This window comes from Periophthalmus magnuspinnatus, chromosome 18, assembly GCF_009829125.3.
Source record: "Periophthalmus magnuspinnatus isolate fPerMag1 chromosome 18, fPerMag1.2.pri, whole genome shotgun sequence".
Taxonomy (NCBI): Eukaryota; Metazoa; Chordata; class Actinopteri; order Gobiiformes; family Gobiidae; genus Periophthalmus; species Periophthalmus magnuspinnatus.
Window position 1 is genome coordinate 489,129 of NC_047143.1, and position 26,347 is coordinate 515,475.

The 26,347-nt window shown below is 47.6% G+C and overlaps 3 protein-coding genes across 4 annotated transcripts; all 3 read left to right on the forward strand.

The window, feature by feature from the left end:
- Nucleotides 1-255: 255 nt before the first annotated feature.
- Nucleotides 256-2,785, forward strand: LOC117386465 (H-2 class II histocompatibility antigen, A-Q alpha chain-like). Its single transcript, XM_033983826.2, has 4 exons — nt 256-364; nt 820-1,065; nt 1,833-2,120; nt 2,558-2,785. The coding sequence occupies exons 1-4, from the start codon at nt 271-273 to the stop codon at nt 2,677-2,679; spliced, it is 750 nt and encodes a 249-aa protein (XP_033839717.1). The 5' UTR covers nt 256-270; the 3' UTR covers nt 2,680-2,785.
- Nucleotides 2,786-3,826: 1,041 nt separating this feature from the next.
- On the forward strand, nt 3,827-10,544 carry LOC117386464 (H-2 class II histocompatibility antigen, E-S beta chain-like). Of its 2 annotated transcripts, none has more exons than XM_033983825.2 (6): nt 3,827-3,970; nt 4,435-4,707; nt 5,245-5,452; nt 7,563-7,630; nt 7,722-7,835; nt 10,188-10,544. In XM_033983825.2, exons 1-6 carry the CDS (start codon nt 3,913-3,915, stop codon nt 10,214-10,216), a joined length of 750 nt encoding a protein of 249 aa, XP_033839716.1. In that variant the 5' UTR covers nt 3,827-3,912; the 3' UTR covers nt 10,217-10,544. The 2 variants fall into 2 exon arrangements, with proteins under 2 accessions (XP_033839716.1, XP_033839715.1); XM_033983824.2 differs by lacking the exon at nt 10,188-10,544 and adding an exon at nt 9,645-9,729.
- Nucleotides 10,545-13,497: 2,953 nt separating this feature from the next.
- LOC117386622 (uncharacterized) lies at nt 13,498-26,069 on the forward strand. The gene is made up of 12 exons (XM_055229130.1): nt 13,498-13,586; nt 13,649-13,699; nt 15,803-15,984; nt 17,627-17,783; nt 19,578-19,698; nt 20,156-20,331; nt 20,438-20,619; nt 20,742-20,886; nt 22,574-22,706; nt 23,538-23,701; nt 24,920-25,355; nt 25,993-26,069. The coding sequence occupies exons 1-11, from the start codon at nt 13,565-13,567 to the stop codon at nt 25,063-25,065; spliced, it is 1,479 nt and encodes a 492-aa protein (XP_055085105.1). The 5' UTR covers nt 13,498-13,564; the 3' UTR covers nt 25,066-25,355; nt 25,993-26,069.
- Nucleotides 26,070-26,347: the final 278 nt, after the last annotated feature.

A 26,347-nucleotide genomic window follows, 5' to 3' on the forward strand; every position in this document is an offset into this window, starting at 1 on the left:
TATATATATATATATATATATATATATATATATATATATATATATATATATATATATATATATATATATATATATAATTATTATTCTATAACAGATAATAAAGAATAACATTATTTTGTGTTACAGAAAAGTGTCTTGTCTGTAAAGAGTTTTACCTGGAGCCTGGTGATGTGTCGTGCTCTGATTGGCTGAGCTCTGAGGGCTGAGCTCTGATTGGCTGAGCTCTGACTTATAGAGAAACACACAGATCTCACTGTAACTCAGTTCAACATGAAGCTCCTGCTACAACTACAAGTACTACAAGTACTACAAGTACTACAAGTACTACAAGTACTACTGCTACTGCAGTACACCTCTGCACAGGGTATGTAATATATATACTATTACTACTACTACTACTACTACTGCTACTGCAGTACACCTCTGCACAGGGTATGTAATATGTATACTGCTACTACCAATACTACTAATAGTGCTACTACTGCTACTACTTTTAATATTTTTAATACTTCTACTACTACTACTTTTACTAGTACTTTTAATAGTACTATTACTACTACTTCTACTACAACCTCTACTACTAATACTACTACTACTAATAGTGCTACTGCTACTACTTTCCATCCTTTTAATACTACTACTAATACTACTACTCCTACTACTTTTAATACTACTACTTGTTCTGCTAATACCACTACTAATGCTTTTACTGCGACTACTACTACTACTACTACTACTACTACTTTGTTCTTATTCCACATAAATAATAAAATAATATATTTAATAATAATTTTATTTCTTCTTCTTTGTTTGTTGTAGGTTTTCATAAGGATGTGCAAATCACTGGCTGTTCAGACTCAGACAAAGAGTACATGTACGGTCTGGATGGAGAGGTGGTGCTCTACTCAGACTTTGACAAACAGGAGGTGGTTTACACTCTGCCACAGTTTGGAGATTCAATAACATGTTCAGGGTGTTATGATGGGTCTGTGGTTAATCAGGGCATCTGTCAGAGTAACCTGCAGAATGCCCGTAAAGGCATGAAGGACGTCCCCCTGGAGCTCGGTGAGTGAAACAACAAATAAAATGTCTGACCCTTACGCACACTGGCCCTCACACACACTGACCCTCACACACACAGACCGTTACACACACTGACCCTTACACACACTGACCCTCACACACACTGACCCTTACACACAGACCCTCACACACACAGACCCTTACACACACAGACCCTCACACACACAGACCCTCACACACACTGACCCTTACACACACAGACCCTCACACACACAGACCCTCACACACACTGACCCTCACACACACTGACCCTCACACACACTGACCCTCACACACACAGACCCTCACACACACTGACCCTTACACACACAGACCCTCACACACACAGACCCTCACACACACACAGACCCTCACACACACAGACCCTCACACACACAGACCCTCACACACACAGACCCTCACACACAGACCCTCACACACACAGACCCTTACACACAGACCCTCACACACACAGACCCTCACACACACAGACCCTCACACACACACACACACACACACACAGACCCTTACACACACAGACCCTCACACACACAGACCCTTACACACACAGACCCTCACACACACACACACACACACAGACCCTCACACACACAGACCCTCACACACACAGACCCTTACACACACTGCCCTTGTTCCAGTTGTGTCATGTTTCTTATTGATCTAAACTGTACTTGTGTTTTTCAGTAATAACAGACTCCAGTCTCTTTGTCTCAGTCTGACCTGTGTCCCTCTGTCCCTCTGTCCCCCAGACCCCCCCGGGGCCCCCCTGCTCTACCCTGAGGACCACCTGAGGCCCTCTCACCCCAACACTCTGGTGTGTCAGGCCTCGGGGTTCTACCCCGCTCCTGTCCACTTCTCCTGGACCAAAGATGGACACAACGTGACCCGCTCTGCCTCTGTGTCCCAGGCCTATCCTCAGAGCGATGGGACATTCACACAGTTCTCCAGACTGGACATGTCCCCAGAGGAGGGACAAGTGTACAGCTGTGCACTGGAGCACCCCGCCCTGAAGGGGGCGCAGAGGAGCAGGCTCTGGAGTGAGTACTTTACCTTATATATATGTAATACACACACAGACCTGGGGGTGAGGGGGTTGTCCTTGTCTTGCCCAAAGACACAACAGCAAAATTCATCTGTGGGAGCTGGAATTGAACCTGTCACCTGTGGCTCAGTGGACAAACACTGTCCCTCCTGAGCTCCTGTCCTCATGTTTATGTCCATATGTGTGTGCTCTTTATATCTGTGTGTTTGTGTTATGAACATATTTAAAGTGTATTTACCTGCATTTAGTTGTTTTTTTTGTCTGTATTTACCTGATTTGACCTGTTTTTACCTGTATGGTCCTGTTTTTACACATATTTAAAGTATATTCACCTGTATTTACATGTATTTAAAGTGTACTTACCTGTATTTAATATTTACCTGTATTCACCTGTCTTCGCCTGTACTTACTTTTCTTCTCCTGTCGTTGCAGCGGTGGAGTTCCAGAAGCCCTCTCTAGCGCCCTCTGTCTTCTGTGCTGTGGGACTGACTCTGGGGCTGGTGGGCGTGGCCGTCGGGACCTTCTTCCTGGTCAAAGGGAGACAGTGCTGCTGATTGGACAGCTGCTGTGATGTCATCGCTCTTATTTTTGTGTTTTGTTTAATCAGATTTAAATAAAATGAGGTTTAATATTTACACTGGGATTTAATAAAATTGATTAAAATAATAAAACGTTTGTGTGAATCTGTTGTACACGTACAAATATACACACACATATACACACACACACACACACCCCTACACACAGTATTGGTCCGTATGTGTTGGCTTCCTGTAAACTTCTACCTGGAGTCGCCTGTCCTCTCCTATTGCTACTGCACAATCTAAAAAGGCCAGTTTGTTCTCCTTGGCTTCTTTCCGTGTGAACCTAATGAACAGAACCGGTGATAAAGGGCAGCCCTGGCGGAGTCCAACATGCACCGGGAACAGGTCTGACTTACTGCCGGCAATGAACACAGCTCCTGCTCCGGTCATACAGGGACCGGACAGCCCTTAGCAAAGAGCCCCGGACCCCATACTCCCAGAGCACCCCCCAAAGGACACCACGAGGGACACGGTCGAATGCCTTCTCCAGATCCACAAAACACATGTGGACTGGTTGGGCAAACTCCCATGAGCCTCGAGGACCCGATGGAGAGTATAGAGCTGGTCCAGTGTTCCACGACCAGGACGAAAACCACACTGCTCCTCCTGAATCAGACACACACAAAAATACACATCTACACATACATTCTCACACTCATATAAGCAAACACAAACACACACACACACCCACACCCACACACACACACACACAGTCTTTTGGTGATATGTTTAGAGCTGTAGAGGAGTGATAGACGACACATTTGGTTCAGTCTAGTCCAGTCCAGTCCAGTCCAGTCCAGTTCCTTCAGTTTACTGTTGTCCATAAACCTGAATCAGGTTCTTGTTTGTGAAATAAAAGTGTTTTTTCCTCAGATTTAGACTTAAATGTTTTAAATGTTTTTCTTGTAAAAACAGAGACGTGTGATGTGGCAGAATAAAGATTATTTTTGATAAATATGAGTCTTATAAATCTGTGTTGTTGTTTAAATACTTTCTGTGCAGATTATCTGTATGTTTCTGTCTGCAGTCTGCCCGGCAACAGATGACACTCAGTCACATGAGTTTAATACAGAGTCACGTGACCTGTGTGTTTAATACAGCTGCAGAGACAGAAGAAGTCAGTGTGAGACTCAGTTTGGGTCAGACACTGTGTTTGAGTGAGATCAGAGGTCAGAGGTCAGAGGTCAGGGTCAGAGGTCAGACATGAGAAGGACCTGTGTGTGTGTGTGTGCTCTGCTGCTGCTGGGGCTTCAAACTGCAGGTGAGGAACAATTTTATTAAATTAACAACAAACACATGAAAGAATCATATTAATGTGAAAGATTTAAAATGAAACTAAATAAACTAATGACACTAAAGTGTCCGGTGTGAGTTTGGTGTGACACAAACTACAGTCGGTCAGAGAGAAAACTGACCATCAAACATAAAGAACTTTAATGGATTTTATTCTTTTATTTAATAAAGTTGAAACAAACTGAAGGATTTGACTCAGGACGTCAGGAACTTTATCACTTTTATTATTTTAACCTGAATCTTTTGAGCCTGAGTCCAGATCAGATTTCAGTTTGTGTTTGTGTCACATCTGTGTGTCCAGTTTATTTAGAGCGGTCAGTTTATTTAATGTGGTCAGTTTATTTAATGTGGTCAGTTTATTTAATGTGGTCAGTTTGACCTCAGACACAAGGGTCATTATTATTTTATTTCAGGTGTGTCTCTCTGTTTCAGATGGATATTTACATGTTGTGACACACAGCTGTGAGTTCAACTCCACTGACCCTAAGGACATACAGTACATTTACTCTCATTTCTACCACAAACTGGAGTACATCAGGTTTGACAGTCGAGTCGGGAAGTTTGTGGGATACACAGAGTACGGAGTGAAGAACGCAGAGAGATGGAACAAAGATCCTGCAACGCTCGAGAGGCGGAGACATGAGAAGGACAGACTCTGTGTCAACAACATCAACATCTGGAACGATGCCATCCTCTCCAAATCAGGTGAGCCCAGGTCACATGACCCTCTGTCCCCTGAGGTCACGTGACCCCCCGTCCCCTGAGGTCACATGACTGTCCCCTGAGGTCACATGACCGTCCCCTGAGGTCACATGACCGTCCCCTGAGGTCACATGACCGTCCCCTGAGGTCACATGACCGTCCCCTGAGGTCACTGTCCCCTGAGGTCACATGACTGTCCCCTGAGGTCACATGACCGTCCCCTGAGGTCACATGACCGTCCCCTGAGGTCACATGACCCTCTGTCCCCTGAGGTCACATGACTGTCCCCTGAGGTCACATGACCCTCTGTCCCCTGAGGTCACATGACCGTCCCCTGAGGTCACATGACCGTCCCCTGAGGTCACTGTCCCCTGAGGTCACATGACTGTCCCCTGAGGTCACATGACCCTCTGTCCCCTGAGGTCACATGACTGTCCCCTGAGGTCACATGACCCACCGTCCCCTGAGGTCACCGTCCCCTGAGGTCACATGACCCTCTGTCCCCTGAGGTCACATGACCCTTATTTCCCTCTGTTCCAGTGGAGCCGTACGCGGTGCTGAACTCGGCGCCCTCTGCTGGCAGTGACAGGGTTCTGGTCTGCAGCGTCTACGGCTTTTACCCCAAAGACGTCACCGTGTCCTGGACCAACCACCACCAACCCCTGACCATCGGAGTGACCAGTACTGACCTAATGCCCCACGCAGACTGGTACTACCAACTGCACTCACAGCTGGAGTACTCCCCCAGGTACTGACCAAGACCAGGACCGGACCAGGACCAGGACTGGACCAGGACTGGACCAGGACCAGGACCAGGACCAGGACCAGGACTGGACCAGGACCAGGACCAGGACCGGACCAGGACCGGACCAGGACCAGGACCAGGACTGGACCAGGACCAGGACTGGACCAGGACTGGACCAGGACCAGGACTGGACCAGGACCAGGACTGGACCAGGACTGGACCAGACCAGGACCGGACCAGGACCAGGACCGGACCAGGACCAGGACCAGGACCAGGACCGGACCAGGACCAAGACCAGGACTGGACCAGGACCGGACCAGGACCAGGACTGGACCAGGACCGGACCAGGACCGGGACTGGACCGGACCAGGACTGGACCAGGACCAGGACTGGACCGGACCAGGACTGGACCAGGACCAGGACTGGACCAGGAACAGGACTGGACCAGGACCAGGACCAGGACCAGGACTGGACCAGGACTGGACCAGGACCAAGACCGGACCAAGACCAGGACTGGACCAGGACCAGGACTGGACCAGACCAGGACTGGACCAGGACCGGACCAGGACTGGACCAGGACCAGGACTGGACCAGGACAGGGACCAGACCAGGACCAGGACTGGACCAGACCAGGACTGGACCAGGACCGGACCAGGACCAGGACTGGACCAGGACTGGACCAGGACCAGGACCGGACCAGGACCAGGACTGGACCAGGACTGGACCAGACCAGGACCGGACCAGGACCAGGACCGGACCAGGACCAGGACCAGGACCAGGACCAGGACCGGACCAGGACCAGGACTGGACCAGGACCAAGACCGGACCAAGACCAGGACTGGACCAGGACTGGACCAGGACCGGACCAGGACCGGGACTGGACCAGGACCGGACCAGGACCGGGACTGGACCAGGACCAGGACCAGGACCGGACCAGGACCAGGACTGGACCAGGACCAAGACCGGACCAAGACCAGGACTGGACCAGGACCAGGACTGGACCAGACCAGGACTGGACCAGGACCGGACCAGGACTGGACCAGGACCAGGACTGGACCAGGAACAGGACTGGACCAGGACCAGGACCAGGACCAGGACCAGGACTGGACCAGGACTGGACCAGGACCAAGACCGGACCAAGACCAGGACTGGACCAGGACCAGGACTGGACCGGACCAGGACTGGACCAGGACCAGGACCGGACCAAGACCAGGACTGGACCAGGACCAGGACTGGACCAGACCAGGACTGGACCAGGACCAGGACTGGACCAGGAACAGGACTGGACCAGGACCAGGACCAGGACCAGGACCAGGACCAGGACTGGACCAGGACTGGACCAGGACCAAGACCGGACCAAGACCAGGACTGGACCAGGACCAGGACTGGACCAGACCAGGACTGGACCAGGACCGGACCAGGACTGGACCAGGACCAGGACTGGACCAGGACAGGGACCAGACCAGGACTGGACCAGGACTGGACCAGGACTTGACCAGGACTGGACCAGAACCAGGACCGGACCAGGACCAGGACTGGACCAGACCAGGACTGGACCAGGACTGGACCAGGACTGGACCAGGACCAGGACTGGACCAGGACAGGGACCGGACCAGGACTGGACCAGGACTGGACCAGGACTGGACCAGGACTGGACCAGGACTGGACCAGAACCAGGACCGGATCAGGACCAGGACCGGATCAGGACCAGGACTGGACCAGGACTGGACCAGGACCAGGACTGGACCAGGACTAGGACCGGACCAGGACCAGGACCGGACCAGGACCGGACGAGGACCAGGACCAGGACTGGACCAGGACCGGACCAGGACCAGGACTGGACCAGGACCGGACCAGGACCAGGACCGGACCAGGACCAGGACTGGACCAGGACCAGGACCGGACCAGGACCAGGACCAGGACTGGACCAGGACCGGGACCGGACCAGGACCAGGACCGGACCAGGACTGGACCAGGACTGGACCAGGAGTAGACCAGGTCTAAACCAGGTCTAAACCAGGACTAAACCAGGACTGAACCAGAACTAAACCAGGTTTTAACCAGGACTAAACCAGGACTAGACCTGGTCTTTCTAAAGCTCTTTCTGTGGCAGGTCTGGAGACCAGATTTCCTGTGTGGTTGAACACATCAGTCTCAAAGAGCCCCTGGTCCTGGACTGGGGTAAGTCCTGTGTGTCAGATGCCCTCCCGTCTCTCTATATTTAGTATATAGTACACTGTGTATAGTTGTAGTAAGCCGTACTGTCCCACAGAGGACGCTGTCTCGGACGGGGACAGGAATAAGTTTGCCATTGGAGCGTCTGGTCTGGTCCTGGGTCTGGTTCTGTCTTTGGCCGGGTTCATCTTCTACAAACACAAGTCCAGAGGTGAGTGAACATAAAACACTGAGCACCTTCTCTTTAAAAACATCAGCTCCAACTCAAACTCCACTCATCCTTTTGTTACGCCGCAAACCAGGTCTAAACTTGGACTAAACCAGGACTAAACTAGGTCTAAACCAGGACTAAACCAGGACTAAACCAGGTCTAAACCTGGACTAAACCAGGTCTAAACTTGGACTAAACAAGGTCTAAACTAGGTCTAAACCAGGTCTAAACCAGGTCTAAACTTGGACTAAACCAGGTCTAAACTTGGACTAAACCAGGACTAAACTAGGTCTAAACTTGGACTAAACCAGGACTAAACCAGGTCTAAACCAGGACTAAACCAGGACTAAACCAGGTCTAAACCAGGTCTAAACCAGGTCTAAACCTGGACTAAACCAGGACTAAACCAGGTCTAAACCAGGTCTAAACCTGGACTAAACCAGGTCTAAACCAGGTCTAAACCAGGTCTAAACCAGGTCTAAACCAGGACTAAACGGGGTCTAAACCAGGACTAAACCAGGTCTAAACTTGGACTAAACCAGGTCTAAACTAGGTCTAAACCAGGTCTAAACTAGGTCTAAACCAGGTCTAAACCAGGACTAAACTTGGACTAAACCAGGACTAAACCAGGTCTAAACCAGGTCTAAACCAGGACTAAACCAGGACTAAACCAGGTCTAAACCAGGTCTAAACCAGGACTAAACCAGGACTAAACCTGGTCTAAACCAGGTCTAAACCAGGACTAAACCAGGACTAAACCAGGACTAAACTTGGACTAAACCAGGACTAAACTAGGTCTAAACTTGGACTAAACCAGGACTAAACCAGGTCTAAACCAGGTCTAAACCAGGACTAAACCAGGACTAAACCAGGTCTAAACTTGGACTAAACCAGGTCTAAACCAGGACTAAACCAGGTCTAAACCAGGTCTAAACCAGGTCTAAACCAGGTCTAAACCAGGTCTAAACTTGGACTAAACCAGGACTAAACCAGGTCTAAACCAGGTCTAAACCAGGTCTAAACTTGGACTAAACCAGGACTAAACCAGGTCTAAACCAGGTCTAAACTTGGACTAGACCAGGACTAAACCAGGTCTAAACTTGGACTAAACCAGGTCTAAACCAGGTCTAAACTTGGACTAAACCAGGACTAAACCAGGACTAAACTTGGACTAAACCAGGACTAAACCAGGACTAAACTTGGACTAAACCAGGACTAAACCAGGACTAAACTAGGTTTTAACCAGGACTAAACCAGGACTAAACCAGGACTAAACCAGGTCTAAACCAAACTCAAACTCCACTCATCCTTTTGTTACGTCGCATTTATGGATCCACTCCAGACAAAACTCTTTTATCAACAACATGTTTGTTTATTCACAAATGAAATGGTCCAAACTCCAGATCTGCTGTTCCCTCTGAACTCGTCTCACTCCTCCACAAAACACAGACATCATTTTGTTTGGTCCTTAAAGTTTATTCTCCACCTGCAGCAGCTTCTGAAGACTCCTCTGTGTCTCTGTGTGTCCCTCTTGTCTCTGTGTGTCCCTCTTGTCTCTGTGTCTCTCTTGTCTCTGTGTCCCTCTTGTCTCTGTGTCCCTCTTGTCTCTGTGTGTCCCTCTTGTCTCTGTGTGTCCCTCTTGTCTCTGTGCATCCCTCTTGTCTCTGTGTCCCTCTTGTCTCTGTGTGTCCCTCTTGTCTCTGTGTCTCTTGTCTCTGTGTCTCTTGTCTCTGTGTGTCTCTTGTCTCTGTGCGTCCCTCTTGTCTCTGTCCCTCTTGTCTCTGTCTCATGTCTGTTCTTCTGTTTCAGGCTGGGTCATGGTCTCTCGTGGTTCCTGAAGTCTCCTCTTGTGTCTCTGTGTGTCCCTCTTGTCTCTGTGTCCCTCTTGTCTCTGTGTGTCCCTCTTGTCTCTCTGTCCCTCTTGTCTCTGTGCATCCCTCTTGTCTCTGTGCGTCCCTCTTGTCTCTGTGTGTCCCTCTTGTCTCTCTGTCCCTCTTGTCTCTGTGCATCCCTCTCGTCTCTGTGTCCCTCTTGTCTCTGTGCGTCCCTCTTGTCTCTGTGTCTCTTGTCTCTGTCCCTCTTGTCTCTGTGTGTCCCTCTTGTCTCTGTGTCTCTTGTCTCTGTCCCTCTTGTCTCTGTGTGTCCCTCTTGTCTCTGTGTCTCTTGTCTCTGTGTCTCTTGTCTCTGTCTCATGTCTGTTCTTCTGTTTCAGGCTGGGTCATGGTCTCTCGTGGTTCCTGAAGTCTCCTCTTGTGTCTCTGTGTCCCTCTTGTCTCTGTGTGTCCCTCTTGTCTCTGTGTCTCTTGTCTCTGTCCCTCTTGTCTCTGTCTCATGTCTGTTCTTCTGTTTCAGGCTGGGTCATGGTCTCTCGTGGTTCCTGAAGTCTCGTCTTGTGACGTTTGGACTAAATCTTCTTCTTTTGCTGAAATCAGAATGAAACATATTTAATAAAAGTGATTTTAAACAGATGAAGATGAAACTTTATGGTTCATCTGGTGTTTTTTATGATCTTAATGTCTCTGTGTCCCTCGTCCTCCAGTTCAGACTAAACCTGGAGGACGAGGTGCAGGACTAAAGTCCTGTCTCCTTTAATGAGTTAAACAGATTATTCACACAAATCAAATGTAAACATGATGATTATTGATCTGTGAAACTCTCCGTTTGAGGGCGTTTTTCTGGTGTGGCTTTAATAAAATATAAATGTGATTATAGTTTGTCCTGTGGTGATTTCACAGATAAAACTCCACAGACACAAACAGGATCATTATCTTCACATCAGACACAAAACACAGATGGACATGGGACCAGACGTCCTGGATCTGGACGACGACACGGACAAACCGACTTTAGACAAACCCACAAGTCCAGACGCACAAAGTCAAAAAGTCACATTTATCCATAAACACATTTAAAAACAGCACTGCCCAAAGCACAAAGACCATAGAAAGAATAAAGAATAAAACAAACACAACAGAACAAACACGTCTTTGAACAGGAACGAGAAATCACCCTCAGATCCAAAGAGAACAAAGGAACAAAGAGAACAACAGAACAAACACGTCTCTGAACAGGAACGAGAAATCACCCTCAAACCCAAAGAGAACAAAGGAACAAAGAGAGCAACAGAGAACACAGAGAATAACAGAGAACAAAGAGAACAACAGAGAACAAAGAGAACAACAGAGAACAAAGAGAACAACAGAGAACAAAGAGAACAACAGAGAACAACAGAGAACAAAAGGAACAAAGAAAACAACAGAGAACAAAGAGAACAAAGAGGACAACAGAGAACAAAGAGAACAACAGAGCCTCAGGATGATAATAAGTGTGAAATCATTAACTCTATAGCGTCAGACGCTTTCGCCGCCGATAGACTCACGGTTACGGACTTTCCGTTACCGTGACACCACGACCAGTTGTGCTTCGTGTAAATTCAAACGGCGCCTCAAAGCGGAGTGCTCTTTAAACATGTCACTTATTTTACCAAAGACACAAACTCATCAGCTGCAGAACTTCAGATATTCTTTAGTCAACATTCCAAAAAATATGACCTGGCAAAATCCATGTCTGAGCTGCAAAAACATCTGACATTTTTTATATGAAGGGCTGTAAAAACCAAACCCTAAGTACAATCTGCATAATCTCTTGTATAAATGTTGATGATTGTTCACAAATGTCATTTAAAGTGTTTCTGAGCTGGACTCATAGTTTTTTCATTGTTTTCTTGCATAAAAGTTACTCAAAAGTACATTTGTTTTTATATTTTTCTTCTACTTAAACTGGTACTACACGTTTATTCGATGCATCAATGTAAAAATAAGGATGGATTTGTTAAAATAGAGGTAGTTGTGTGAGGCTGACAGGCTGATACTTCATTTAACATGATTTTTATGGATAAAACAGAAAAAAAAAAGTCTAGGCGAGCTATAATGGTCTATAATGTGCTCAGTCCTGTGTCGTTAGCGCCTCCTTCAGACAGATATAAGGCAGTGTCCAGCAGGAATCTGACCACAACTGAAGAAGTGTCTTGGTCGAGCCAAACGTCTTCACTCTAAAACTTTGTGTCCAGTGACAGATTTTATATTTTTCTTTTTCTGTTCATGTGTGTTTTTTATCTCAGTGCATCAAGTCCAAACATAAAACTGTGACCAAAGCCACACCCCTAAATCCCACCTCTACATTTCTGCCCCGCCCCTTTACCTCCTAAACCTCCAGAAACTTTAAACTTACAGATGTTTTTAAAAAGTGTGAACTAAAGTGAGTCAGACAGAATATACGAGGTCTGAGAATCATTTCAAAAGAACAAAAATGATAAATCACCTCATAAAACTGAAACGGACTCATGGACCAGTGACTCAGAGGAAAGACTTTTATAGTGGAATCATTAATAAAAAAGGTTCACATTTATCATGAGGAAGACCAGGCGAAGAGAAGGAGAGCCAGGCAAGGAGGAGAGGGAGGCGGGTGGAGGAGGGCCAGGCGAGGAGGAGGAGAGGGTCCATCTGTCATCGGGGCATCTGAAAGAGATACACTCCACAGGGGGAGTGGGACAGGGGACAACATGTGAATAGCATTGCTGATGAGAAAATAGGGCAAAGTAGAGGATAGTGCTCAGGTTGCCATACTTCCCCCAGCTAGTTACTCCTACTGCAGCTTATCTTATCCCGGGTTTGTCCCTAACTCCCTCACTATGTAACCTGGTCTATACCGAAGAGGAAGGTTTTAAGCCTGGTCTTAAATACAGAGACTGTGGGGGCCTGTTTAACATCAGCAGGGAGTTGATTCCATAGCACAGGAGCTTGGTAACTGAATGCTCTCCCTCCCACTGTACTTTTGGACACTCTAGGAACCACTAATAGTCCTGCATTCTGAGAGCGGAGTGCTCTGTTTGGCTGGTACGGGACAATAGCATCTTGCAGATAGGATGGGGCCAAACCGTTTAGGGCTTTGTATGTCAGGAGGACGACTTTGAATTTGATTCTAAGCTCGACAGGAAGCCAGTGCAGATATTTTAGTACAGGACTGATGTGGTCTCTTCTTTTAGTTCCTGTTAGGACTCTGGCCGCTGCATTTTGGACCAACTGGAGGCTCCTTATAGTACTTTATAGTACTTTATAGTACTTTATAGTACTTTATAGTACTTTATAGTACTTTATAGTACTTTTGGGGCAGGCGGCGAGCAGAGAATTACAGTAATCAAGTCTGGAAGTAACAAATGCATGGATGAGTTTTTCAGCATCGTTTTTAGGTCAAATATTTCTAATTTTAGTTATATTTCACAGGTGAAAGTATGCGGTTTTACAAGCTAGGTTTATATGGGCTGTGAATGAGAGATTTTGATCAAATAGGACTCCAAGATTTTTTACAGTAGGACTAGAAGCTAAACTCACATTGTCGAGTGAGATTATCTGGTCTGACAGAGAATCTCTTTGACCTTTGGGACCAACGACAATGACCTCTGTTTTTTCAGGATTTAAGAGCAGGTAATTCAAGGTCATCCAGGTTTTGATGTCCTTCACACAGACACTGAGTCAGTCACACCTGTGTGGAGCAGAGGGTGGAGTTTAACATTTGTGGAGCAGAGGGCGGAGTTTAACATTTGTGGAGCAACACTTTGAGTTGAACTGACATGAGGACAAATCAATGCACTGCTAAAGTCCACACATGCCAAACCTGCACTGAGCAGGTCCAGGGTCCATTAGGCTCCTGACCGCTTCAGTCTGGACACCATGCTCCTCCAGGCGCTCATCTGTAAGACTTTTATCTCATTATAACATGATCAAAACATGATCAGACTGTTGTTTGTTTTTCAGTTGCGTTTGGCCTTTTCTTCAGTGCAGAGCAGCTCTGGACCTCAGCTCACGGTCAGTTCAAGGATGTTTTAGTGCAAATGTGCTCTACATTTTTATGTCTCATTTTAGACCAGACTTGCTCTTTGTCATGAACACTCTGAGTGTTTAGAATAATCTGTCTGCTGGGTTTCAGACGACATCACAACGTTCTATAGGACTTTAATATCCAGATGGAGCAGCTCAAAGGCCTCGTGTCCAAATGTAGATCTGAGCTGTAATTCAGTGAGTGGCTCTAGTCCCTGATGGAAATGATCAGGTTCAACATTTGTGCGTTTACCTTTGGGACATGGAGAACAGTGTAATCAATATGGACTTATGAGGTCCTCTTGGGCCTCACAGTGTGAGGTCCTCTTAGTGTGAGGTCAAAGGTCAGCTGACCAGCTCCTGCTGACTGTGCCCAGGTCCAGAGGTGACAGAGCCTTTTCTGTGGCGGTGCTCAGACTATGTAACAGCGCCCTCTGCCTGTCAGACCCTGTCAGTCTGTAGAGCAGTTTAAGACCAGACTAAACCCTCCTCTTCTCTGCACCTGGTTCCAGCTCAGCAGGACATCTGGGGGTTTTATTCTTTGCCTGTGTGTCGTATTTACTGTACACTGAGGTAAATAAGTATTTGAACACCCTGTGATTTTGCATGTTCTCCCACTTATAAATCATGGAGTGTCTGAAATGTTCACCTCAGGTCCATGTCCACTGTGAGAGACATGATCTAAAAAAAAATCTGGAAATCACATTGTATGATTTTTAAAATAATTTATTTTATGTTACTGCTGCAAATAAGTATTTGAACACCTGAGAAAATCAATGTTAATATTTGGTACAGTAGACTTTGTTCCAGAGCTCAAATGTTTCCTGTAGTTTTTCTCCAGTTTGCTCACACTGCAGGATTTTGGCCCACTCCTCCACAGATCTTCTCTAGATCAGGTTTCTGGGCTGTCTCTGAGAAACACAGAGTTTGAGCTCCCTCCAAAGATTTTCTATTGGGTTTAGGTCTGGAGACTGGCGAGGCCACTCCAGAACCTTGATATGCTTCTTACGGAGCCACTTCTTGGTTGTCCTGGCTGTGCTTCAGGTCATTGTCATGTTGAAGACCCAGCCACGACCCATCTTCAATGCTCTAACTGAGGAAGGAGGTTGTTCCCCAAAATCTCACAATACATGGCCCTGGTCATCCTCTCCTTATACAGTGCAGTCGTCCTGTCCCATGTGCAGAAAAACACCCCCAAAGCATGATGTTTCCACCCCCATGCTTCACATCCAAATGGTCATTGGTCAAACTTAAGACGGGCCTGGACATGTGCTGGTTTAATCAGGGGAACCTTCTGTGCCATGATTTTAAACCATGACGTCTTAGTGTATTACTAACAGTAACCTTGGAGACGGTGGTCCCAGCTCTTTTCATTGACCAGCTCCTCCCGTGTAGTTCTGGGTTGATTCCTCTCCTTTCTTAGGATCATTGAGACCCCACGAGGTGAGATCTCACATGGAGCCCCAGTCCGAGGGAGATTGACCGTCATGTTTAGCTTCTTCCATTTTCTAATAATTGCTCCAACAGTGGATCTTTTTTCTCCAAGCTGCTTGGCACTTCCCCTTTGCCCTTTCCTTGTGGAGGTCTACAGTTTTGTCTCTTGTGCATTTTGACAGTTCTTTGGTCTTGTCCATGTCAGTAGTTGGAGTCTTACTGATTGTCTGGGGTGGACAGGTGTCTTTATGCAGCTAACGACCTCAAACAGGAGCTTCTAATTTAGGAGAATAAGTGGAGTGGAGGTGGAGTTTTTAAAGGTGGAGTAACAGGTCTGTGAGGGGCAGAATTCTAGCTGATAGACAGGTGTTCAAATACTTATTTGCCTCACTGTATGTACTGTTTTTGTTTGTTGTTGTTTATGTGAAGCACTTTGCACAGCTTCAGTTGTATTTTAAATATGTTCGATAAACACATTTTAGTTGAATATGTTAAGGTTTAGGTCAGAGTTGAGGTTCGACCAGTAGTGACTATGGTTAAGGTTCAGATCAGTCTCCAGGAAATGAAAGGAAGTCAATGTAATGTCCATGTGTGTGTGTGTGTGTGTGTGTGTGTGGGGGTGTGTGTGTGTGTGTGTGTGTGTGTGTGTGTGTGCAGATGCCCACAGTCCTGCAGGGGGCAGAGTGGTGCAGCTGCAGATGGAGGTGGATGCCCCAGATGCCAAGAACCTGTCGTTAGGCGGCTCTGTGCTGATCACATGCTCCGTAGACCAAGTCCAGGACCAGGACCGGTCTGAGACCAGACTCCGACTGGTCCACACCATCCTCGGGGCTATTCAGGTCTGACCACAGCTGTACTCCCGTGTTTGTGTGGTGTCCAGATTTAGGCCTGTCAGTCATGAGGACATCGATCTGGGGACTTTGTCTTCACACTGTGGTCAGAGCTGCAGAAGGTTTGATTTATGAACTGAAATGATAAACTCATTAGATAAAAGCTGCACAAAGTCATTCAGTTCAGTGTTTTACAGAATAAGAAAAACATTAAAATCACAAAACAACAAATCAAAACATAAATAATCATCATAAAACATTAAAACAGGCAGAATAAAACCCTTTCAGTCACAGCAGCAGAACCTTTTGAGTCTGGAGTTAAACATCGTCAAAGTCGAGGCCTGAGTCACATCTACAAGAAGAATGTTCAGGTTTAAACTGAACAAAACTCAAACACTGATTCACCAGGTTTAGTCCTGGTTTAGACCTGGTTTAGACCTGGTTTAGTCCTGGTTTAGACCTGGTTTAGACCTGGTTTAGTCCTGGTTTAGACCTGGTTTAGACCTGGTTTAGTCCTGGTTTAGTCCTGGATTAGACCTGGTTTAGACCTGGTTTAGTCCTGGTTTAGACCTGGTTTAGTCCTGGTTTAGACCTGGTTTAGACCTGGTTTAGTCCTGGTTTAGTCCTGGATTAGACCTGGTTTAGACCTGGTTTAGTCCTGGTTTAGACCTGGTTTAGACCTGGTTTAGACCTGGTTTAGTCCTGGTTTAGTCCTGGTTTAGTCCTGGTTCAGTCCTGGTTTAGTCCTGGTTTAGTCCTGGTTCAGTCCTGGTTTAGTCCTGGTTTAATCTTGGTTTAGACCTGGTTTAGTCCTGGTTTAATCCTGGTTTAGTCCTGGTTTAGACCTGGTTTAGTCCTGGTTTAGTCCTGGTTTAGTCCTGGTTCAGTCCTGCTTTAGTCCTGGTTTAGTCCTGGTTTAGTCCTGGTTCAGTCCTGGTTTAATCTTGGTTTAGTCCTGGTTTAGTCCTGGTTTAGTCCTGGTTTAGTCCTGGTTTAGTCCTGGTTCAGTCCTGGTTTAGTCCTGGTTTAATCTTGGTTTAGTCCTGGTTTAGTCCTGGTTTAGTCCTGGTTTAGTCCTGGTTTAGTCCTGGTTCAGTCCTGGTTTAGTCCTGGTTTAGTCCTGGTTCAGTCCTGGTTTAGTCCTGGTTTAGTCCTGGTTCAGTCCTGGTTTAGTCCTGGTTTAATCTTGGTTTAGACCTGGTTTAGTCCTGGTTTAATCTTGGTTTAGACCTGGTTTAGTCCTGGTTTAGTCCTGGTTTAATCCTGGTTTAGTCCTGGTTTAGTCCTGGTTTAGTCCTGGTTCAGTCCTGGTTTAGTCCTGGTTTAGTCCTGGTTTAATCTTGGTTTAGACCTGGTTTAGTCCTGGTTTAATCCTGGTTTAGTCCTGGTTTAGACCTGGTTTAGTCCTGGTTTAGTCCTGGTTTAGTCCTGGTTCAGTCCTGGTTTAGTCCTGGTTTAATCTTGGTTTAGACCTGGTTTAGTCCTGGTTTAGTCCTGGTTTAATCCTGGTTTAGTCCTGGCGTGTGCTCGTACTTCCTGGTTCTAGACCCGAGCAGCCGTGTTCTGGATGTTCCTGATGTTCTGGATGTTCCTGATGTTCTGTAAACTGGACTGTAATAGGATGAAATGCACAGACTCTGTTGTGTTTCAGGTGCTGGCCTCTGGCTCCTCCTCCTCGGGGCCCCTCTCCGTCCGTCTGAGTCCTGTGACTCTGGAGCACAGGGGCCTCTACAGCTGTGAGGGCCACGGACCCGACCAGAACCAGGATATTATGGTGGAGTCGGACCACAGGCTCATATGGGTCCAGGGTGAGACACGGACTGTGTCTGTGTGGAGTTTGCGTGTTCTCCCTGTGTCTGTGTGGAGTTTGCGGGTTCTCTCTGTGTGTCTGTGTGGAGTTTGCGTGTACTCTCTGTGTCTGTGTGGAGTTTGCGTGTTCTCTCTGTGTCTGTGTGGAATTTGCGTGTTCTCTCTGTGTCTGTGCGGAGTTTGCGTGTTCTCCCTGTGTCTGTGTGGAGTTTGCGTGTTCTCCCTGTGTCTGTGTGGAGTTTGTGTGTTCTCTCTGTGTGTCTGTGTGGAGTTTGCATGTTCTCTCTGTGTCTGTGCGGAGTTTGCGTGTTCTCTGTGTGTCTGTGTGGAGTTTGCGTGTTCTCTCTGTGTGGAGTTTCCGTGTTCTCTCTGTGTCTGTGTGGAGTTTGCATGTTCTCTGTGTGTCTGTGGAGTTTGTGTGTTCTCTGTGTGTCTTGTGGAGTTTGCGTGTTCTCTCTGTGTCTGTGTGGAGTTTGCGTGTTCTCTCTGTGTTTGTGTGGAGTTTGCGTGTTCTCTCTGTGTCTGTGTGGAGTTTGCCTGTTCTCTCTGTGTCTGTGTGGAGTTTGCCTGTTCTCTCTGTGTCTGTGTGGAGTTTGCCTGTTCTCTCTGTGTCTGTGCGGAGTTTGCGTGTTCTCTCTGTGTCTGTGCGGAGTTTGCGTGTTCTCTGTGTGTCTGTGCGGAGTTTGCGTGTTCTCTGTGTGTCTGTGCGGAGTTTGCGTGTTCTCTGTGTGTTTGTGCGGAGTTTGCGTGTTCTCTCTGTGTCTGTGTGGAGTTTGCGTGTTCTCTCTGTGTCTGTGTGGAGTTTGCGTGTTCTCTCTGTGTCTGTGTGGAGTTTGCGTGTTCTCTCTGTGTCTGTGTGGAGTTTGCGTGTTCTCTCTGTGTCTGTGTGGAGTTTGTTCTCCCTGTGTCTGTGTGGAGTTTGCGTGTTCTCTCTGTGTCTGTGTGGCGTTTGCGTGTTCTCTCTGTGTCTGTGGAGTTTGCGTGTTCTCTCTGTGTGGAGTTTGCGTGTTCTCTCTGTGTCTTTGGACAAACATCCCACCTGTGATGAGGAGACGTTTAGAGAAGTTTATTTACAAACACATAAATGTAAATGCAGGTTGACGGCGCAGACAGTTGAGAGCGGTGTCGGGTGCTGAAGTCTTGGAGCAGGTCGTAGGTCGTGGGGTCAGAGGTTGGGGTGTCCGTACCGGTCGAGGAGAGCTGGGTCGGAGGCGGAGGTGCAGAGTAGTTCCAAGGAGCGGGATCTGGCAAAAAAACTAAAATAACCAGAGTATAGAGACTGAGCCAAGTACCACAGGGGACACACGGACGATCAGGCAACGAGTGTCAGATCCTCGGTCCCTTTGATTGTTCATGAGCTGCAGGTGCGTAGTGGGAGGAGCCAGAATCTCCGCCCAGCTCCAGACGAGGACACAGAAGGGAGGGGCTAAGAGAGCACAGAAACACAGAGCCGACTGGGATCAAATCCTCCTGACCAAGACCAGCTCAAGATCTACAGATGGACCACTGCTCCTGACAGGTGTAACCCAGAGACTCTGAAGGACGGGTCAAACGCAGGTGTAACCCAGAGACTCTGAAGGACGGGTCAAATGCAGGTGTAACCCAGAGACTCTGAAGGACGGGTCAAATGCAGGTGTAACCCAGAGACTCTGAAGGACGGGTCAAATGCAGGTGTAACCCAGAGACTCTGAAGGACGGGTCAAATGCAGTTGACACATTTCCTCATGTGTAGACCTTGACCTTAAGATGGTTCGGTGGATGGACATTGCTGTGAACCTTCTTCTTTGTTTCAGACCCGTCCCCGGTGGTGACATTGCAGTTGTCCCGAGTCCAGAGAGTCAATTTCTTTCACGGTAAAACTCTGACGGTGAGCTGTGCTCTGCCTGCAGGGGGCGCTGAGTGGAGGATCCTGAGGTGAGCAGACACCACACGTGTTTCTGTTTCTGTGATTCTGTTTGGATGTCATCAGTACGTTTAAAAAACTCACTACTTTCTGTATTTAGTCAGTATATTTTTCTAGACTTCTGTTCACAGACATTTGTCATACAGTTACCATGGTAACAATTAATGTGAGATTTTGCTCTTCTTAATATTAAGGTGCTTACCTCGACATGTCTGCCATGTTCAACCAGAGAGAAGTTATATCAACATCTTAAATATAATTATATGAATTATGTTTTAGGGAAAATGAATAATGCTCAACTGATGTTATTGCTTTCCCTGGAATGTTCTGTAGTTTGGCATTAATCTTTTTCTCAATGGAGTGAAGTTAGACTAAAACAGCAGGACTGAAACATCTGCAACTGAAACGAAACACAACTCCAGGTATGTTTCTGAGGAGGACATCATGTTGTTGTGTGTTTGTGTTCAGTGCGAGTGAGAAAGAAGGGAGCATCTCTGAGTGTCCACAGCAGGAGCGCTCTGGGGACCTCCTCTCCTGCTCCGTCGCCTCCTCCTTTTTCCCCTTAAAAACACGACTGTACAACCTGTTCTGGTGCGAATCCTCCACTGGACTCAGGAGCAACGTCCTCAACCTCACAGACGCCGGTGAGACCTAAGACCCTGTTCAGACCCGGTTCAGACTTGGTTCAGACCTGGTTCAGACCCAGTTCAGACCTGGTTCAGACCCGGTTTCATCCTCTCTTTGCTGCAGAGATAAAGGACCAGAATAGTCGTCCCTTGATGGTGACACGGTTTGAAGTGGCTCCTGCCTGGTCCCTTCGAACTGGAGACTCTGTGACGTTCTCGTGTGAAGTCAGAACAGACAAGTACAACAACAGCCAAAACTGCAACCTGCAACTGATCCACACCCACATGGACTCCAGGAACATGACGGTAAAATGACTCCTGCTTTAGTCCTGGTTCAGTCCTGATTCAGTCCTGGTTCAGTCCTTGTTCAGTCCTGGTTTAGTCCTCGTTCATGTGCTCGAGTGTGACTCACAGTTTGTCTTGTCCAGGTGGTTCTGAGCCAGCCTGCGACCCACCCCATAAACTACACTATAGACTCTGTTTCCCGTGAGCACCAGGGAGTGTGGACCTGCTGGGATGATGGCACTCTATCTCTGCTTAGTTTGCCCTGGCATACCTTCCTGTTGGTGGAAGGTCAGTGATTATGGGACAAAGAAACATGAGGTAAAATTTGAACAACTATCTTATACTAGTATGTCCTAAGAACACTCAGGAGCGCTCGTGAGTCCTTAGAACACTCAGGAGCGCTCGTGAGCCCTTAGAACACTCAGGAGCGCTCGTGAGCCCTTAGAACACTCAGGAGCGCTCGTGAGCCCTTAGAACACTCAGGAGCGCTCGTGAGCCCTTAGAACACTCAGGAGCGCTCGTGAGCCCTTAGAACACTCAGGAGCGCTCGTGAGCCCTTAGAACACTCAGGAGCGCTCGTGAGTCCTTAGAACACTCAGGAGCGCTCGTGAGCCCTTAGAACACTCAGGAGCGCTCGTGAGCATTATTGTGCTGTTTCAGAATACCTTTGCATTTGAGGGCAGACACTTGAAACTTATTGACGCTCTGCAAATTTCACTGAAATGTCTGATTTTTCAACTCTGGCATCAGCAACTCAGCTCAAACACACTGCATCCACGATTGAAACGCGCCGTGGAAGGACAAGCGGCTGTCCCCCATAGACTTTGCACGTAAATCCAATGCTCCTGATGCTTTGGTCTGAAGCTTTGGTCTGAAGCCCCTGTCTGATGTCCCTGTCTGATGTCCCTGTCTGAAGCCCCTGTCTGAAGCCCCTGTCTGATGTCCCTGTCTGATGTCCCTGTCTGATGTCCCTGTCTGAAGCCCCTGTCTGATGTCCCTGTCTGAAGCCCCTGTCTGAAGCCCCTGTCTGATGTCCCTGTCTGATGTCCCTGTCTGATGTCCCTGTCTGAAGCCCCTGTCTGATGTCCCTGTCTGAAGCCCCTGTCTGAAGCCCCTGTCTGATGTCCCTGTCTGATGTCCCTGTCTGATGTCCCTGTCTGAAGCCCCTGTCTGATGTCCCTGTCTGAAGCCCCTGTCTGAAGCCCCTGTCTGAAGCCCCTGTCTGATGTCCCTGTCTGATGTCCCTGTCTGAAGCCCCTGTCTGATGTCCCTGTCTGATGTCCCTGTCTGATGTCCCTGTCTGAAGCCCCTGTCTGATGTCCCTGTCTGATGTCCCTGTCTGATGTCCCTGTCTGAAGCCCCTGTCTGAAGCCCCTGTCTGATGTCCCTGTCTGATGTCCCTGTCTGATGTCCCTGTCTGATGTCCCTGTCTGAAGCCCCTGTCTGAAGCCCCTGTCTGATGTCCCTGTCTGATGTCCCTGTCTGATGTCCCTGTCTGAAGCCCCTGTCTGATGTCCCTGTCTGAAGCCCCTGTCTGAAGCCCCTGTCTGAAGCCCCTGTCTGATGTCCCTGTCTGATGTCCCTGTCTGAAGCCCCTGTCTGATGTCCCTGTCTGATGTCCCTGTCTGATGTCCCTGTCTGAAGCCCCTGTCTGATGTCCCTGTCTGATGTCCCTGTCTGATGTCCCTGTCTGAAGCCCCTGTCTGATGTCCCTGTCTGATGTCCCTGTCTGATGTCCCTGTCTGACTGACCCACAGGACTCAGACCCACTGTACCCCTCGACCACAGTCCACTTGTCTCTGTGCACTCCCTAAATGCTGATCACTTCTATTAATGTTTGAGTTGTATCATCCACATTTTAATAATATTCATTTTACCTGCCCCCATCAGTTTTAAATATTATTGGCCAATAGAATGTTGTGATGTCATTTAAATTTAGTAACACAGCCAAATGTTTCTCATTATTTTGATTCAGACGACTCAGCTCCTGTTGCCAAGGTTACCATCGATGTCCTGAACTACAATAGAACTCAGTTCTTCCACAACGAGCTGATGACTGTCGGCTGCAGACTGCCCGAGGGCGAGTACGACGTCTGGAGGATCATGAAGTATGCCTTTAGACCTGGTTTAGTCCTGGTTTAGTCCTGGTTTGGTCCTGGTTCAGTCCTGGTTTAGTCCTGGTTCAGTCCTGGTTTAGTCCTGGTTTAGTCCTGGTTTGGTCCTAGTTTAGTCCTGGTTTAGTCCTAGTTTAGTCCTGGTTTGGTCCTGGTTCAGTCCTGGTTTAGTCCTGGTTCAGTCCTGGTTTAGTCCTGGTTTGGTCCTAGTTTAGTCCTGGTTTGGTCCTAGTTTAGTCCTGGTTTAGTCCTAGTTTAGTCCTGGTTTAGACTTTTAAAAACTGTGTTGTTGTCAGGTTACCGCCCTGGACCTGTTGAGGTTGTACCTGTGGGTGGTCCTTCACTGTCAGGCTCCGCGCCTTTTCTTAATGAAGTCCCCCAGGGTTAGCTCCTCCCACTTACCTGCTCACTGCTGAAAAAGAGCACTGCCTCCTGACACTTTTACAAAATTAAACTTTGCCCTGGCTCCCTGATGTTACTGTTTACAAACCTTTGACTGAACCAGTCCCAGACTACATCCCAGCTCAGTTCACTGGCTCTGACTGAAATGAAACTTTTATTTTGAGTGTCTCTGTGGTGATGGGGGCGTGTCTAGTGGGGCGTGTCTCTGTGGTGATGGGGCGTGTCTCTGTGGTGATGGGGGCGTGTCTCTGTGGTGATGGGGGCGTGTCTAGTGGGGCGTGTCTCTGTGATGATGGGGCGTGTCTCTGTGGTGATGGGGGCGTGTCTCTGTGGTGATGGGGGCGTGTCTCTGTGGTGATAGGGGCGTGTCTCTGTGGTGATGGGGGCGTGTCTCTGTGGTGATGGGGGCGTGTCTCTGTGCAGGTCGGACAAATGGAGTGGTGTGATTGAGGCGTGTCCTGGAGCTCAGGTGTCCGGGGGGCTCCTGAGCTGCTCGCAGAAGATGGGGTACCCTTGGTCTGACTATCTGTTCTGGTGCCAGTCTGATCTGGGCCAACAGAGCAACTTCCTCAACATCAGCAACACCGGTACCACCTGAACACTCACTGGAACCACTAGGGGCCTAAGAAAAATCATTCAATGATACACAGTGGAGCAAAAAAGTATTTATTCAGCCCCAATTGTTCAAGTTCTCCCACGTAAAAATATGAGAGACGCCTGTAATTTTCATCATAGTTTCACTTCAACTATGAGACAGAATGAAAGAATCCAGGAAATCACACTGTAGGATTTTTAATAAATTAATTGGTAAATTCTTCAGTAAAATAAGTATTTGTCTCCTACAAACAATAAAGATCTGTGTCTCTCAGACCTGTACCTTCTTCTTTCAGAGGCTCCTCTGTCCTCCACTCGTTCTCTGTATTAATGGCCCCTGTTTGAACTCGTCCTCAGTATAAAAGACACATGTCCACAACCTCAAACAGTCAGACTCAAACTCCACTATGGACAAGACCAAAGAGCAAAGGAACCACAAACAAAACTGTAGACACCAGGCCCCGAACACTCAATCTGCAACAGGTAAGAGCTGGAGTCAACAAATCAACTGTGGAGCAAGTATTACAAAATGGAACAAGACCAAGACCTGGGGCTCCACCAAGATCTGACCCCGTGGGGTCAAAATGACACAAGAACAAAGAGCAAAAACCCCAGAACCACACGACCGAGTGAATGACCTGCAGAGAACTGGGACCAAAGTAACAAAGGGACCATCAGTAACACACTACACCACCAGGGACTCAAATCCTGCAGTGCCAGACGTGTCCCCTGATTAAGACAGGACATGTCCAGGCCCGTCTGAAGTTTGACAGAAGCATTTGGATGATCCAGAAGAGGATTGGGACAATGTCACATGGTCAGATCAAACCAAAATACAACTTTTTGGTAAAAAAGTTTCATGCTGAGTTTCATCCAAAGAACACCAGACCTACTGTGAATCATGGGGGTGGAAACATCATGCTTTGGGGCTGTTTTTCTGCAAAGGGACCAGGACGACTGATCCGTGTAAAGGAAATAATGAATTTAGCCATGTATCATGAGATTTTGAGTGAAAACCTCCTTCCATCAGTAAGTAAACGAGAAGGACACTATATTAGAACAGAGTTAAAGCTCCACTGTGGAACATTTGAACAGGGTTATAGAGGCTACTAGCCTGTGGTTCAGCTAGAAGAATATAGAAGCTATAAAACCTTAACTTTTGCACACTTTGTTTTAAAATTATTTTTAAATGTATTATTTTTTTATTGCAGTTATCTACAGTGTCCTGGAAGCCCCACCTCTTCCTGTGATGGACGGCGATGACATCACTCTGCGGTGTTTAGAGAAAGACAAAAAAACGGGTGTCATCAAAGTGGCACCTGCGACTTTCAAACACCGTGGCCGAGTCATCAGGTGACTCAGGGTGGAGTCCCAGACTCAACTGTAAAATTTACACCAGATTGTGTCATGATCTGTCCTGGGCACAGGAGCACTCAGAGCCTGGTTCAACTTCCGTGTTTTTCTGTGTTTTGCGTGTTCTCCCTGTGTTTGTGTGGTCAAATGCAGACAGTAATGTGTCTGTGTTTTTCAGCTGGGAAAAAAGTGGAACATTGACTCTCAAGAATGTGACCAAAGCAAATGAAGGAGTCTACAGCTGTCGAACCAAGACCGTTACCACGACCCACGAAAGCTACGTCTCTCTTAAAGGTAAAGCTGCGTCACTCTTAAAGGTACGGCCCTGTGACTCTTAAAGGTACGGCCCTGTGACTCTTAAAGGTATGGCCCTGTGACTCTTAAAGGTACGGCCCTGTGACTCTTAAAGGTATGGCCCAGTCTCTCTTAAAGAAATGGCCCAGTCTCTCTTAAAGGTAAGGCCCAGTCGCTCTTAAAGGTGCAGTCCCCCCCCCCCCCCCCCACACACACACGTGTGTTGTTACATTTATGCTCCAGTGTTTTTGCTTTTTTCAGTTGTATCATTTTTATTCTAGTCCATTCTACGCTGCTTTGTCTCCATGGAGATGTTATTGCTGTGCCTGAAATGTTCCACAGTGCAGCCTTAAACTTCTCTATTTCCACGTAGAAATGCAGATGATGTCACCAGAAAATGTACAGGTCAGATCTGTGGAGAGGTGAGCCTGTTCACAGTAAGAACGCATGTTTTTGAAGTATTTTTTGAGCGCTAAAAACACCGGTTTCAATAAACGCTGGATATGTTTAATGCCGTACTGTGGAACTTCCTATTCCAGGCAAATCTACTGCATATAATCTCCATGGAGGCAAGTAGGATCAGAAAAGTGACATAGTGCAGCGTTAAACATGTGTTGTGTTTTGTTTGTCTCTGCAGCTCGGCCTCAGTAGAACGACTAGAGCCTCCGGTCAAGTCCATTAAAATGAGTTCAAATAAATGGCATGAATCCTGTTTGTTGTGGTTCTTTGTTCTTTGTTCTGTGCTAATGGCTAACGGCTAAAGCTAACATGACTAACAATCATAGACCGTTTATATAAATGGACATAGCTAACCTGCCGCGCCGTATTCCAAACAGGAAGTGATCATGTCGCACTTCCTGCTCCATCGACTCTGGCTCCAGTTCACTGTCTGTGTATAAACAGCGCCCCCTGTGTCTGTCCCTGTGTCAGACTCATTCTGGTCTTAAATGTTCGTATTAACCCTCTACATGATCCTGGGGTTTTTATTTCAC